The sequence below is a fragment of the Pyxicephalus adspersus genome, chromosome 9 (genome assembly GCF_032062135.1).
Source record: "Pyxicephalus adspersus chromosome 9, UCB_Pads_2.0, whole genome shotgun sequence".
Classification (NCBI taxonomy): domain Eukaryota; kingdom Metazoa; phylum Chordata; class Amphibia; order Anura; family Pyxicephalidae; genus Pyxicephalus; species Pyxicephalus adspersus.
In genome coordinates, this window is record NC_092866.1 from 1,906,023 (window position 1) to 1,923,297 (window position 17,275).

General features: G+C 48.7%; 1 protein-coding gene across 2 annotated transcripts in view; it reads right to left on the reverse strand.

The window, feature by feature from the left end:
- The window catches only part of JPH3 (junctophilin 3), a 45,316-nt gene extending 28,405 nt beyond the window's left edge, over positions 1-16,911 (reverse strand). For both annotated transcript variants that reach the window (XM_072421388.1, XM_072421387.1), the window contains exon 1: positions 16,431-16,911. In XM_072421388.1, the coding sequence (XP_072277489.1) occupies positions 16,431-16,812 (382 nt within the window). In that variant the 5' untranslated portion in view covers positions 16,813-16,911. The remainder of the gene's footprint in view (positions 1-16,430) is intronic.
- Positions 16,912-17,275: the final 364 nt, after the last annotated feature.

Below are 17,275 nucleotides of genomic sequence, written 5' to 3' on the forward strand. Positions count from 1 at the left end.
CTCGCGTCTACAGACCAGCGGGCTCTCTGCCTATGTGTGGCCCCGCATTGGACCATTTTATAGACACAAATAATGCCGCGAATTTTAGTAGGGGCCCTATTTCAATGAAAAGGGAGTTCCAGCGGCGGGCCACTTATAAGTCTTAGCTCCGCATTGGCTGCGTCCGGCATTTCCAGCACTCCCCGGCTGAGCAAAAAGGTTACCATTGAAATATAACTCAGAAGGCTACAAATAGAGAAAGAGGCAGAAGATTTATTCCTAAATAAAATTATATATTTTTTTTATGCCACTTTATTATAAGTTTGTTCCAGATTGAATGTGAAGCAAAACCTGTGTCCGTATGAAAAGGGTTAATATCTCATGAGAAGGAAAAATGTCCTCAATTTTTTTGGTCTAAGTTTTTAACTTTGGCCCTCTGTGTATTTGAGTTTGACACTCCTGATTTAGAGGATGACATGGAGAGCAATAAAAGCCTGGCAAGGGGGTCTAATCCGGGGTGCTGCACATAGATTCCTGAAGACATCACGGCACCCAGCCTCAGTCCTGATGTAAGCAGTAAGCTGGCTTGTGGGCGGAGCTATGCAAATATCAAAATGCCTTGAATGGGTGTCAGTTAGGGGAGTGGGCGGCCCTAGGCAGGCTGTATTTGCATGAAGATGAACTTAGGTAACGCCCACATCTGCTCCTCTATGATTGACAGAGCTGAAATCTAATAAATGAAAGAGGCGGGGCCATACATAATCAGGTTGGGGAGGGAGGGGCTAAGTGATGCTGGACGTCTGGGGCGGGCTCTATCTGACTTGCTGCAGCTTCAAATGTGTATTGTGAGAAGCTCACAGTGTGCACTGCAATCAGAGCAATCAATATCAATTCAGGGAAAATACAGTGGAATGTTGTGACCCTATAACAGGAAGTGCCAGAACAAAGATCTTCATGGCAGGATCACCAGGGATCATTCCAATAAAATCTGACATGGCATTACCATATTTTTGTGATTTGTTACATTGTCAGGAGATGGCTGGGAGCCTCTTCTGGGATCTGTAGTCCTTCATCGTTGCAGCCAATAGCAGGGCACACAGAGCTGTCCTGTCCTGCTTGTCTGGCGGTGAGATAAACCCCCCATCAGGTCTTACAAAGAGGATTATGTGCTTTGAAAACTCCTAAAACCAAATCACCTTCCCGATTAAGCTCTTCTTCTCCCATCAGCAGGAAGGGACACGGCTTTACCCTGTGACCAACGCAACCCAGAAAGGGCCAATCACTGGGCAGCGATAAATTGCCCCACCCACTGCTCAATGGGAAATAAAGAAATAAGGCCGGGGTCACATCCATGCATTGTAAAATGCAACCCATTCATTTAAATAGGCCGACCAATTACATATGTCTGGTGTCAGGAGTCGCAGTGTGTTGTAATTGAGTGATGGGGTCACAAGGGGCAATCAGGGGTGGGCGTAGCCAACAATGGGCCCCTGTGCTAAACTGCCCAACTGACATGAGGTCCCTGTTGGCTGAGGAGGGTCCAGGACCCCCATGCATCAGCACATCTGCACCTCCTTACGCCTACCCCTAGGGAAGTGAATAGGAAGAAAAGGGCTGTGTGCTTTGATACCATGGGGGTGTGGCTTGTGTTGAGCCAGCCCTTGAGGAACAAGTCCCGCCTTCTTGTCTTTCTTTTGGTTAATTAAAAAGCTGCATCCATCTCAGTATCTACAGAGCAGAAGCAGGTGAGAATTCATCATAAAATTCACTCCATTTCCTGCCATGTATATGATCAACCGGAGATTTTTGCTTTTTTTTATAAAATGTAACGTTTCAAAGTCGGCCACCATGCAATTATTCTCACGCTCGGTTCCGATGTCGCCTTTATAGAAAGGTCTTGGTGGATCCTCATCAATGGAATTAGCAGCTGGACAGAGCCACCGCTTAATTCCCCGACAGTTCCCTCTTTTGTCTGTAATTGGGGAAGAGTTGTGTATTATTCTGTCCTGTGCGCACAACGGCGTGCACGCTGCGCCGCGTTTCCATTCTGCTTTTGTTGAGGCTTCTTTCATTATAATTGCCTCGTTTTTTGTTAGATGAGAATTCTCTCTGCGGAGCGCTCATAATGACATCAATGGAATAGATGCCATTCGCACGTCTTACAGACAGGCTGATGGTTAATTAGCGCCGTGACACGGGACGGGTGATTCGCCGGATTAGTACAGTGACTCCGAGTTATATTGCTGGAGACCATTTCAGTGCTGTTGTCAGCAGAACCTTTGTGAACCAGAACACCGGGATTTACAATATGAGTGCCCTCTATTGGTCAGGCCCAATATATCGGGAGCCTACCAACTCTCTGCGTGGAACACTTTGTGCTTCATCAGGGCCTCTTTGTTTCTGGATCAGAGCAGCAGAGGAGGAGGAGGGGCCAGATATGACTTTGTATGAGCCCGTCAATCCTATGATTTGTGACACTTATGTCCACAAATAGAGTTGATTCATAACAGAATAAAATCCTGAATCAACAGGAAAAGAAGGCGAGCAATGCAACCGACGCATGGAAGAAGTGAAGACTGATGCAAAAAAGTGATAAATGACAGTAACGATGCAACCAGTGAAGGACGCATGGCCATGCACGATACAAGGGAAGAATGACAAGACGCATATTGCAAGCAACAAACGATGCCCAGTGGAAGCCATTTATGATACAAGTGACGCAGGTTGGAAGCCATGCACGATACAAGCGAAGGATGACAGGACGCATGATGCAAGCCATACATGACACAAGCGAAGGATGACAGGATGCAAGCAACAAATGATAGAAGCGATGCCCAGTGGAATGCCATGTATGATACAACTGACGCATGTTGGAAGCACATTGCACGTGACAAATGATGGCAATAATGCATGATGAAAACAGAGTACCATGGAAGGGATGCACATTGCAAGCAACACATGATGGAAACACTGCCCAGTGGAAGCCATGTATGATACAAGTGACGCATACTGCGAGTGATGAACAATACAAGCGAAGAATGACAAGACACATGATGCAAGCAACAAATAATGGAAACGATGCTCAGTGGAATGCCATGTATGATACAAGTGACGCATGTTGGAAGCCATGCACGATACAGGCGAAGAATGACAAGACTAGACTGATGGCCAGTGGAATGCTATGTATGACACAAGTGATGCATACTGCGAGTGATGCACAATACAAGCGAAGAATGACAAAACACATGATGCAAGCAACAAATGATGGAAGCGATACCCAGTGGAATGCCATGTATGATATCACTGACGCATGCAACTGGAAGCCATGCACGAAGAATGATGGCAATGATACATGATGGAAATAGCGTACCATGGAAGGGATATACATATGATGAAAGCGACGAACGATGCAAGGCATGCAGGCTGCAGGCGACAAATGATGGAAATGCCACCCAATGGAAGCCATGTATGTTACAAGTCACGCATATTGCGAGTGATGCATGATGGAAATAGCGTACCATGGAAGTGATATACATATGATGGAAGGGACGCATTCTGCAATCAGAAAATGACGGAAACGCTGGCAATGGAAGCCGTGTATGATACAAGTGACGCATATTGCGAGTGATGCACAATGGTAGCATTGCATGACGAAGCAGCGTCTCATCCAGAGCACCTGAGATATAAAACATTCTGTAATGAAGCGGATTTTTGAGTCACTGTTGGCTGCGGCCTCTGCGGTGGGGAGGGGGGATGGGAAAATGCTGACCAGATGTAATCTCCATTATCCATTAACTGCTCTGGCACAACCCGGCTACTCAACGGCCAATCAAACAAACTCCTTAGATGGCAGAAAAAGGCGCCGAGCTGTGCTGCATTGGGGCTGTGTTGCTCAGGCGGCCCATCCTCAGTGCTGAGCTGTCCGTGGTGCTGATCTCACAGATCTGTCACTGCAATCACACATAATGCAACTCTGATACCCCGAGGGACCCCAGCAAATCTACACACAGAGCTGCAATTACCCCGGGACATCGCTACCTACATAGCATGTAAAGAGGACCTGTCACCTGCAGCAAGAATATTGGTATGTAAAATGTTGTCATTTCGGAAGACTTTTACTGCATTTTCTGGGTATGAAATGCAAGTAATGGTTTAAGTCTCATACAGATAGCGCAAGCAGAGGACTAATGATGAACAAAGGCCGACTGCCAAGCGTACGGTTTCGTATGTAACTGGCTGGCGGCTCCTAACTTCCTGTGGAAAGCTGACAACTCTGTCTGTGCTGCACTGAATTCCCAAGCAGCGTTGTCAGCTTTCTGAAATACAAACATGTGCCCCCCCTCCCCATATCTGCATGCGCTGATTTCCCAGTGAACACCCAAAAGCCCCAAATATACCGTGCACTGGTAAGGGGCTCCTGGCAGTTGTAGTTCTGGTGGCGTCCAGAGTCACACGGAATAATAAAAACGGATTGTTAATAAAGAATATTCGTGACCATAAAAGGAAATAATTAATGAGGCAAAGAGTTGTATTTATTCATAATTCATTAAATATAAGTTTCTGAATATAACCTGGTGCCATTACAGAAAAGCTCAGACTAGGGGAGACATAAGCAGCACAAGGAGCCAATCACTTAGCATGTGCTAACAAGAAACATGCTGATAGGAGGAGGGGCAAAGCGACAGAAAAGTGAGCAGATAAATCCACTGCTTCTCCTTTCACTGTCCAATCACGGACAAGACTTGAAAGTGCGACTGCAGCAGACCTGCCAGACAGGGCTGAGCTGTGTGAAAAATTTCAGGACTGGATGGACAGGAAGGAAATGAGATGTAAAGAGGACCTGTAGTCCCCCCAGCACCCTCATATATATGAAATGCTACTAACAGCGCTAAATACCTGCCCTGCTTTGAGCCCCCACGGTGTTCAGTCATGTGACCGATGCGGTGCCATTTGGTCATGTGATCTCTGCTGACATATATAATGAACCTGTTCTACAGATCACATGACTGAAATGAGCAGAGATGTGGTCATGTGACCAGCTGCCACGGTCTGGTTATTATTCTGGGGCTGCTGTCATCTTATAAAAATTAGGAATAACCCCCCCCCCCCACCAAATAAAGGAAATAACTCCGCAGATGGTGATTCGGGGTGATTGGCCGCTTCCATTCTGCGCCCCCCACACCTGAGCTGGTAATACGTATAAGGGATAATTGGGTGACCCCGGAATATCAATCTCCCATTTTCCTGCAGCGTTAATCAGATCCCAGCGCACTTCCATATAAAGATGCAGAGAATGCGAGGAATATATCGCATTACTGCGAAATGGGGCCATCCGTCTTCATTACTACCCAGCCGCCAACACAACGCTTAGACACCCAGCGCAGGGGGAGGTGATACAGACATGAGTCTGATCCCCACCCCCACCTCCGCCTGTCAATGAATTCAGCTACAAGCACATTCATTCATTCATTCACCCCCCCCCCCCAGCCAATGAGGAAAGAGGACCTGACCTGGGCCAGCCTTGTGCAGGAACTGTTTAATGCAGCACAGATCTGAACAGCAAAATTTGGGTAAAATTAGAATTGTATTCGTCGCAATCCTTGGGAGTGACACCGCCGCCCTTCTAGGTAAAACACAGAAAAGCAATTTTGTGTTGAATTGGAATGCCGACCTGTGAGAGTTCATTTGTCCAAATTCCGCAACACTGGATTCACGCCCACAGGAATTTAAATGAGGGTACGGGAAATATATTCAGTGTACAGATCTGAGCTGTGATCCTGCACTTTCCCTCTGTGCAGGAACTTCCTGTATTACAGACCGCTCACTGCTGCTCTCTTTTCTTGTGCAGGGTGACTGGTCTCGACTCCGCCCCCTCCCAGTTTCTGCAGGTAGACTGTAGTGGGTGGGGGCTGCTGGGTTGACTAGACTTGTGTGTTATAAATGAGGAAAACGAATGCAATCGCAAACTGCAGCAAGACCCATCATGAAAGTTGTGAATTCCCTTCCAATATTGAACTTTCCCGCTCTGCGTCGGCGACGAGAAACACCGAAGTCATTTACATGAAAAGCGCCATAAAACACCCATAAAACCATTTCTGATTTAAATGTTGTCACAGAGCGTGCGGGAATATTTACCCAACAGAAAAACGCACGCAGGAAATGCGAGATGCCTCGCCGCACAACTTTATTTATTCCCAGTCTGCCGGCTGATTTCCATGTGTGACAGCCGCGTCAAATTCCCTGCGGAGCCGAGTGACTGGCATATGGTGCAACGCAACCAACGCGCCATCAATCAGGGAGCCGCTGTGACAGATCTGACAACAGCGCCCCGGCGATGGAGCCGCCTTTTGCAATCGCTGCGGCCTGCAGAAAATTACAGAGAGATGTGACCGCATGCGCCGTCAGCGGCTGGGAGAATGTATGGATATAAAATAAAAAATTGTAAAGGAAAAATTTGTATTGTACAGGTTTGCCCCAATTAAGTCGCAATATCTCCCCAGAATCTGCCATGCACAGGTTACAGCAACCTCAGGAGAGCCACACAATATAAAGCAACAAGATCATTGCATGGAAAATGTCCACATTATCAATAAAAAGCCAGCCCTGAGCTCCAGTCAGTGACTTTAGCTAGGCCAAGATGATGTCATCAGTCTGCTGCAGGCAGGAGGAAGCATTTCCTCAGTCTCCTCTCCTTTCAGAGATCAGAATGCAACATTGTAACTTTGTATCTGGTCACAGGTTCATTAAATATTTCAGCAGAGATCACATGACCAAATGGCACAGCATTGGGTCACATGACGGAGCACGGTGGGGGCTTAAAGCAGTGCAGGTATTTCAGGGTTATAAGTAGCATTTCTTATATATGAGGGTGCTGGGGGGGCTATAGGTCAATACATGGGACCATCTGGAGGCTGCAGCAGAGGCTGGTCTGTGTCAGGGATTTGTCTGGAGGGGAAAGCAATAAAGGCATTGCAGGCGGAGTCATGTGATAGGTGAGAAGTACCTGGGACTGATACACAGGTCCTGATGACAGGTCCTCTTTAATGAAATTATATATATTGTACATTTGATTGGGTCGCTATAGGCAGCTTTTGCAATAATAAGATGCGTGCAGTAGTCTCACTTCTTGTGTTGCATACTACAATAAAACGGAAGAGGGAAATCACCTCAAATGATAACCCCAAACGGCGCAACACCTGCTCAGGTGCCGTCCACACCAAAAACCCAAATTCTGGTTCTGTCGCTGAAATACAAACCCACCGGTTATTTTGCATCATTCTGAAGCCAGAGAGCGTCACCGCAGCCCACACAGCGACTACAGAATGCGCCAGGATATTTCTGCAGGGGTGTGAAAACATCTGGACGATGAATAACCTTCCCGGGGGTGGGCTATGGAAGATTACCAAATCACCAAAATGATGAATCTCCAACATCACCCAATGCCATGGAGTCCTGCAAGGCCGGGCAGAGATTGCAGCAGCTGGGCCAGCACTGTACAACATTGATTTCTTTCCTTTTTGGAGGTGGAGTTGTCAGGTGAGCACAAAGCTGCAGCATTCCACAGACACAGCTGTGAATCTTTATCATTGAGCCATGGATACAGACAGAACAAGCAGAGTCCTTCTTTACCTTCAGACCTTGCCAAGTCTTAGATTGATATTCTGACTGCAAATAATGAGATTGTTCTGATTGATCGGAGGAATCAGAGAAAGCATATAAGTAGATTAAACTTCAAGAGGTCCGGATACGGAGGATTGGATGGGAGTCTTGGCTGGGACCTGACAGGTTCTCTTTAAGGAACAAACTCCAGGTTGCCATATCAGTGGCTGGTGGAGAAGAGATGGAGATGATGGACCGGATGTCAGGGACCTCTGAAGTCCTTGCTGATGGTGAATATGATGTCATATCAAAAAATGGAGAATTAGGGCCGGGCCCCTGGATGCCAATGCTTGGAAAAGGTGTTGGATCATCATCATACAATGGGAGGAATAAGAGAGCCCTGTAGGTCCATGGACAACATGGTGCCAGCTGGTCCATAGCCCAAGACCTGCATCTACCCCTCATCACTTGGTGGGCATTCTAATGTTCCCATCTGCTCCGGGCAAAGTGCAGATCGGCCCATCTCTCCTGGCATCCCCTTCTCTGATTGGCCAAGGCCAATGCTGGCGGTGGATATTGTTTTTTTATAATCAGGACAACAACACCCCCAAACCAAAGTCAAGAATACAAGTTACAAATGCCATCTTCCCTGGTGCCCAATTGCAATCTCCATGCCATTTAATTCCAAATATACCCAGGTGGTGGCATGGGATGGCTGCTGCATATCTAATGCTGCAACACCAACGTGCAACTTAAACTGCAACACTCCAGATGTGATCATTAATAACATTTCATAGAAGCACCTGGAGCAGCGGGCACAACGCAGCGCCGCCAACCAAACCTTCCAGGGTGCAATGAATCAACACACCACGGAAACAAACATTTGTCATTCTTTGGGGTGTAAGCAGCAGCTGCACCCCACTAATAAATGTTTAAGTGTTGGTGATTGGGAGCTCCATGACCCTAAAAATTGGTACGGTGCAATTGATTATAAAATACCCCGGGGGCCACTGGGTACTGCGGCCAAGAAAAAAAAAATGACTTGAAATCCAATGTGACTTCTTGGGGTGGCGAGGATGGGTAAAGGGGGCCCAGATACTGACATGGAAGGAAGGACTTTACAGATGGCTCTGGAGCCCCAAAATCCAGCAGATTATTGGGATGACCATTCATTGGTCAGAGCTGTGACCCCCCCCCCCCAGTTTGGTGGCTCTGGTCTCTGCCCACCGGTCACGACGTTTCTCCATTTAGCGGTAATTGGAAACATATTCACCCCGATGCTGAGCGTTTCCATGTGACGACACAATTGGATTTGCGGTAATAGACATTGATATTTCACAATAGGATCTGCACTAATGTTCACCATTAAGTCTCCGGTGACTTCCGACTGTGAGTCTTTGACCTCAAGACAAACTGAGAGATAAAAGAGACGAGCTTGTGATAATGAGCGCACGCCGGGGGATGGAGAGCCAAACCGGGCGATGTGATGATCAGAGGACGATACACAAGATGACCAAAAGGTGTGCAACATCAGGGACAGCATTCTAATAAATATGGAGGGCACAGCCTGATGATTGGCTAGGACTCTCAACCTAAAATCCTAGCCAATCATACTTCTTTACAGCGATCACATGATCAAGTGTGTAAGCTTTGGGGTCAGAAGCACCGGAAGGAACCTAAAACAGCATTTTCTCCAGCAAAGTATTTTCTGTTCCATGGATGGAATGTTCCCCATTCAGAGGACACCACAGGAGGCACCCCGAGCCACCCCGCAATAGGAGGCACCCCGATCCACCCCACCACAGGAGGCGCCATGAGCCACCCCACCACAGGAGGCATCCCGAACCACCCCGCCACAGGAGGCACCCAGAGTCACCCCGCCACAGGAGGCACCCCAAACCACCCCGTCACAGGAGGCACCCCGAACCACCCCGCCACAGGAGGCACCACGAACCACACCGCCACAGGAGGCACCCCGAGCCACCCCGCCACAGGAGGCTCCATGAGCCACTCCGCCACAGGGGGCACCCCGAGCCACCCCGCCACAGGAAGCTCCATGAGCCAGCCCACCACAGGAGGCGCCATGAGCCACCCTGTCACAGGAGGCACCCCGAACCACCCCGCCACAGGAGGCACCCCGAACCACACCGCCACAGGGGGCACCCCGAACCACCCTGCCACAGGAGGCACCCAGAGCCACCGCAGCACAGGAGGCACCCCGAGCCACCTGGCACTGAAAAGAGCCTGAATTGTACTGCACACAAATAGTAAAATAATTAAATTGGGATGTATACTATATTGTGATATGACCTCTGGGCTTAAACATTTTAATTCCTCATTAAAATGGCCAATCACACGAATGTTTTATCACCGATCCCTATACAGGGAGATCCCTCCCCTATTAATTACTGATAATAAACATTTCTCTCCATCTCTCTCATTCTGTAGATTTGGGTCGGCTCAGGTTGGTTTCTATCAGGCAGGCCTCTCGGTAGTGATGAAGGCATTGCAGAGCTGAGCTGCATAAATATTGCTCTCTTAGGGGAATCCAGCAAATAAGACTTGCTGTTGGTTATTACGCTGACATTTTCCTCGCAGGGAGGGGAAGAGGAATGGGGGGGGGGGGGGGGGTGTTGTCTGCTAATAAGGAACTTGCAACTCTCCAGCCATTGCTCATTGATTTTTCAGCATTGTACATTGCTCGGTTCTCTTGCTAGCTGTGGCCCTGCACGCAGCATCTGATGGCCCTGTGGCATTTTGTCCCCCCCTGCAGAGAGTGCTGGGGAAGGCACATTGGCTGCACCATATTGCAGGATGGCAAAGCTTTGCTGGGGCTCTCCAGGGAATAGTGGCCCCCTGTATTGATGAAGACTGTGACCTGCGAAGTCCATCCCCCACCACCATAAATTAATCAGCACGCCGATCAATCCCATGATCCGAGAGGTGAGCTGCTGAAACACTGCGCTACTTTCTCCCCAGAGACTGACGCGTTTCCGACCAGAGGCCCGGAGAAAAATCCCATTACTGCAAGACTGCTGGATACCCACCCTGGTGCAAAAACCAGAATGGCATCCCCCGATTGCCCATATGTGGGGTCACCAAGCAGCATTGCCTTTTTATTCTAATCACGCTGCCCCAAATAATAAAATATGGAATACAACACAGGTGATTATACACAATAATACAAAACGTAAAAAAGCAATGACACAACAACCAATCGACACCTTGCGTCTGTGTGCCAACAACGTCATTACAACAGATGTCAGCCATTTCCAAGTTGTAATCAATCATCTCAAAAGGACAATATTGTTCAAAAGTTTCCTGATGGTGACAACACTGGACCATGTCTGACTAATGCGTGCTGAAATGGTCATGTGATGGGGTGACAACGGAGGAGCACAATTGGAAGGCAGGGGGAGAGCGTTGTCACCGCATGGACCAGGACCTTTAAAGCAGAATCATCTGGGATTTATAAAATGAAAGCTGCAGATGCAACAATATATTGTAATGAGATGATTCCTAAAGGTTTTAGTAATTGGATTTAGCTCAGATTTGAGCATAAACAATAGATACGAAGCTAATATTTCAGGAGGAGAATTGTTTGGTGTCCCTAACTAGTAAATGGTGCTGGGGGGTCAGGGAGATGAAGCTTCTGTTGCACCATTGGAGTGTTTTTTTCTCCCTATTCAGATCTGCTCAGGCAGGTGTAAGGCGGTTACAGGAGGACCTCGGTGTATTACCTGCACACCGGCAGCCATTGTTTTAAGTAGCACTGCATTGCATTGCCCAAAAAAATTAAGGTTTGATGCATTGAATGCATTAAAGTGCCTACTGATGGCAATGGTGGCGTTATAAACATGGGTCAATGCGAGGTGCAGCCTAAGGCGCCTGGACATTCATGATTTGAGATTGTGCTGCATTCAGGCAGCCAGTTATTTTGGTATTAGAATGCAGCAAATCTTCAGTTATCCACAAATGTCCCCATGCAGCATTGCATGCGCACAGTATGCGTGTTGTGCTGCGCTATAATGCATGTGCATTGTCAGACCCTATCAGTGTGCAATGGGTGGCATGATAAGAGAAAGCCCATGGAATGCAATGTGGCACAAAGCTACAGAGCCATTCCAGGGGCACCATCACAGTGCATGGAAAATAATGTGCAATGCCATGCCTTGTTTATTGCATTTTAATTGGTCCAGAGAATGAGAAGCAGCCACAAGAAAATAAGAAAGGTTGACCCCCCCCCCCCAGCTGCACAAACTCACCTCTCCTTCCCCATCTGGGGTGAGCATAGAGAACTCATGATGACCTGGAGCTGAGGGGGTTCATTTTAAATCCAACCTGTCATCGCATTCTTCATGTAATGCATCACTGCAGCCCTTCAATTTATCACCTGACCCTTTCCTCCAGCAGGACAGAGCCATCTTTGTGCCGGCATCATCCAGGGTCACCAATTACTTCCTGGACTGACAAATCCCTGACACAGATCAGCCCCTGATGGACCCTTTCACCTTGTGACCCGATACAAAGTTACAATGTTGCAATCTCCTCCTCCATTTCCAACCCTATTTAATGTACAGCGCTGTGTAATATGTTGGTGCTATAAAAATCCTGTTTATTAATTATAATAATAATATTAATCATGATTTGCTACACTGGCCCTGATTTATGAAAGCTCTCCAAGGCTAAAGAATATACACTTTCATCAGTGAAGCTGGGTGATCCATCAAACCTGGAATGGATCTTGTCCAGGATTCAAAATGTTTGCTAGCAAATAACAAATGATTTTTAAAAATCCATTCCATGTTTTCTGGATTACCCGGCTTCACTTCTGAAAGTGTATTCTTTCCAGCCTTGGGGAGCTTTCATAAATCAGGCCCAAAGTGTCAATAACCTAATTATTGGAGAAAAGGAAATGCTTTCTCCTGCCTGCAGCAGACTAATGACATCATCTCAGACCAGGGAAAGTCACTGACTGGAGCTCGGGGATGGCTCAATAATGATATATGCTGGACCTGTTAGAGATTTATTCATAGAGAGAGGCAGAGGTAATGACAGGTCCACTTGAGGTCATCCATTTGGCCGGAGGATTAGAACAGGAAGCTGATGGCTGCCCCTATATATTAGCTGTGATTTACAAGGGGGACGCGGGGTCCATTACAGCCATGATTTATAACCCCCCGCTTGCTGGACGCCCGAGGACACGCTATTCTCCAAGACGATCAGCCTGAGCACTGTGGGCCTGCAGCAAGAACCGGTTTCCTGGACCCAAAACCAGCCGGGGTGCCTGGAAGTGAAAGGGATGCAAATATGGAAGCTGATGCTGGACCAGAAATAGAAGGCGATATCGGTGACAACTGATAAGATTGAAGAGAATTTCCCTCACTTCCTGTAGTGTATCTGGGACAAGAAGTAAATAGCAATAAAAATATTACAGAATTTATTATTCTCTGCCTTTTTCATCTGCCCTCCACCGTTTCCTTTGTCTGGCCCAGTTGTACCGACTCCTTTCCTGCACTGATGGCTTACTCTGATTTTAATGCACACTGTGAGTTCTCACAATGTGCATTAGAAACTGCAGCAAGTCAGAAAACCGCCTCCTTCCCCAGCCCCACTTTCCCTGGCTCCGCCCCTTTCACTCATTGGATTCCAGTTCTTTCAATCACAGAGGCTCAGCATCACATGCCATAAAGCCTGCCTGGCACCGCCCACCCAATGAGGCATTGTGATATTTGCATAACTCCTGGGGACCATATTGGCCCCTCCCACCAGTCACATGGTGCCTGCATTGCACAGAGAAGCACAGAGACCCAGTGAATAAGGTAATGCAATGAAAAGTTTTTGTACCACATTAATGGCTTGGAGGGGGGGGGGGGGGAGAAGGCAAATTATAAGCAGAATAAACCTTGGATTTAATTGGCTTCTGACCCAGTGAAGTTGATGGCGGGATATTTTAGCCAGACCAGTGAAAAAATAATGAAGAGTAATAATTACCAGTAATTTGTATCTTATAAATAAACCAAAATCCCAATTTTCTGCCTCCCTAATGCAACACAATAGGACCGGCGCAGCAACGCTGAATATTGCTCACAGCCCTCCCTAGCTATACCCCGCACTTTCCTCACACCTTCCAGAGTCTCATTACTGCTGCTGCATTCTTCTTACCAAAATCTTTGCCCGTACAGTTTTCATTTTTCGATATTTCTCCCCACCGCAGGCTCATGTGACAACCTATTAGCCTATTAGAAGCCAGTTGTCATCCCACAACAGGAAGTGTCCGAACAAGAACTCTCATGTCAGGATCACCGGAGGTTATTTTGCTGAAATCTGCTTCTAAATAATGTTATGATGGTAAAGCTTGCAGCTACTTTAATGTAAATGGAATGCTCAGGGTAAGTGGGCGGAGCTGGGAACCCAATGCATTGGTTCATAAGAGATATAGTCTGGCAGCACTGAAGCGCAATTTAAATATATGAATCTGGGTGGCCTGGTCACCCGCAGGTAAGTAGCACAAAGTGGCCAATCACCAGTAACTGCGGTGAGGCTGAAGGTATCAGATACGCCAGGAGCATTAGAGAGGCTTTTAATCTGGGAGAGGAGACGAGGAAGGAGGCTGCTCTATGGCAATTACAAGTCTCAGGAGGAAAACGTTTATTGCAACCTCGCATGCAAGGCCCAACCTCAGCCGAGGCCTTAGGAACCTGTTGGTTGGGGAACTACAAATGCCAGCATGGCCTTGAATGCCGGGGGAATGCAGAGCAACCAATAATGATCTCAGCATCAAATCTACAAAAATCCTCCAATGCATGCAGCTACAAAATTGCAACTCCCGAGTCAGCAGCTTGGATCCACCAGCAATATTCACACTCATTGAAAAGTGAATCATTTCACCAGTGCACAGTTTTCAGGACACTGAACTGATGACTTGAAGAGATCATCATAGCCCCCCCCCCCCCCCCAGGTGTTATAAAATCTGCAGGTGATTTATTATATTTTGCAGCTTTAAATTTACCAATCCAAATCATTTCATGGAAAAGTGTAAAGTGCAGCAACCGGGTTCAAAGTGCAGCAACCCCAGCAACCAATCCCATTTCCATTTACTGCAGTCAAATGGGAAAAAAAGGAAAATATCCTATTGGCTGCAGTGGAGCTGTGCATGGAGCCCAAAGGGAGCGCACATTGTGTGCAAAGGGTGGGGGTTGTTTTTTTTTTTTATTTAGGGTTTTCATTTTTTTGGCCATCCACCCTGGGACGCCATGCTTGTCCCGGTGCATTGACACATCAACAATTTACATTGCTAGTAATACAATCTGAAATCTGCATCAATATCTGACATCAGTAACATTTGTTGAATAGGCACCTGGTGCCAGCTTAGATGATGCCAGCAATGCTTGGCCATTTACCCCACAGATGGCAGCAAGAACAGCAAGTGTAGAAATAAGAATTGGCATAGGATCAATATTCTACCAATGAGGGGCAATAAATGAAATTGGGGCAGAATTTGTAGCAACGAATGTTGTGAGCTGTTCTCTGCCTCGTGTGCCAACCTTCATATCATGCAGAATAAGGGGAACTTGTGCAAACATAGGCCCAACATGTAAATCAACTCCTATTCCATGCCAGGCAGAGCTGGTATTACTGCCACACATCACCCCAAACCCCGAGACACCTGGCATACCAATCTACCTCAGGCCCTGTCACCCTGATCTCTGCCTCCCTGCACCCTGCTACAGAACAATGCCAGACTCCTCCAGGCCCAACACCCCCTGCCATCCTCCCCCGTGCCCCGTCACTACCATCCTCCCCCATGCCCCAACACTGCCATCCTCCCCCGTGCCCCGTCACTACCATCCTCCCCCATGCCCCAACACTGCCATCCTCCCCCATGCCCCAACACTGCCATCCTCCCCCATGCCCCAACACTGCCATCCACCCCCATGCCCCAGCACAGTGCAATCCTTTTTAAGCAGTGTCATCTGTCCCATGTACCCAGCATACTGTCACCCTCCTCCATACCTCCACCATCCTCCTGCCACCCATACCCAAATCTAAACCCTATTATCTCCTTATATCTTCCACCAAATCCTAGCCACCCTCCTTATACCTTTACTTACCCCTACCCCTGTCATTCCACATATTCCTACCCACTATCCCTTTGCCCCTGTCACCCTGGACCATTCCTCCTTCCTCTATGCTACCAAAGCCTGACCCCCTCCCTGATACCCCTTCTACCCCCATCTGTTACACCTCCCCCCAACCCCTATACCTCTGCTATCCCACATGATCCTATGACACCCCAATAATAAATTAGTCCTCTGTACCCCTATCACCCCCCCACCACCAGACTCCTGCTTCCTCTTGTCAACCCCCCTTCAATTTCTCCCCTACACCTGTGATTCCACCAAAGCTATAGGACAACCCCATACCCCTCACCCCCTTTTCCCCATACCCCTGTCACTGCCCCTCTTCTCCATACAAATGTCCCCCTATATTCATGTGATTCCCCCCCTCCCCAGACCCCTGTTACCCCAATATACCCATATGACACCTGCATACCCCTGCCCTCCCCCATACCCGTCATTGCCCCTCTTCCCCATACACACATCACCACCCTAAACCCGTTACCCCACTATACTCCTGTGCCACCTTCATACCCATCACCCCCCTTTCCCTGTACCCATGTGATGCCCCATACCCCTGTCACTGCCCCCTTCCCCATACACGACACCCCCTATATTCAAGTGATCCCCCCAGACCCCTGTTACCCCACTATAACCCTGCCCTCCCCCCATACCCCTCTAATACCCCTGCCCCCCCCCCCCTATGTCCCGGTGTTGCCGCATCTTTCTCACCTCCATCGGAGTAGGTCTCGGTGCCGTAGCCATCCTGCAGCCCGTTGGTCCAGGTGCCCTCATACTTGGCCCCGGTGCCCGTACACTCCCGCACCCCGTAGCGCCCCTTGAAGCCGTTGGTCCATTCCCCCCGGTACAGCCACTTGCCCTTGCTCTCCAGGCCGATGCCATGGCGTTTGCCCTGCGCCCAGGTGCCCTGGTAGGTGTTCCCGCTGGGCCAGGTGTAGACCCCGAGCACCTCGAAGCCGTGTGACCAGGAGCCGCTGTACTCGCCCTGCCCCTTGGGACCCGTACAGATGCCGTGCCCGTGAGCCTTGCCATCCTGCCAGCCTCCGCAGTACGACCCCCCGTCATCGAAATTAAATCTGCCCCCACTGGACATGCATGTAACTGGCCGGGGCCACTGCACCGTGATCAGGGGCCCCTCTGATGCTGCATGCTCAGATCCCCGGCGGGCGCCCCAGCAGACCGGGGAGGGGGGGAGCGGAGGAGGGGTGGGAGGAGCAATGCAGCTGCCTGTCCATGAGAGACCGCCCCCTCCGCTACATCCAATGGGGAGACCGCCCCCTCTGCTACATGAAGAGACCGCCCACTCCGCTACATCCAATGGGGAGACCGCCCCCTCGGCTACATGAAGAGACCGCCCCCTCCGCTACATCCAATGGGGGAGACCGCCCCCGCCGCCGCAGCCAATGAGAGAGACCGCCGCAGCCAATGGAAGACGTGAAGATGCAAGAGGACCGGAGATAACCCTCACCTATTGAAAATACCCCTCAGCTATGGATGTGTCCCTTCCCTATAAAAGATACCCCTGGTTACCTGGAGATGCCTATGGAAGATATCCC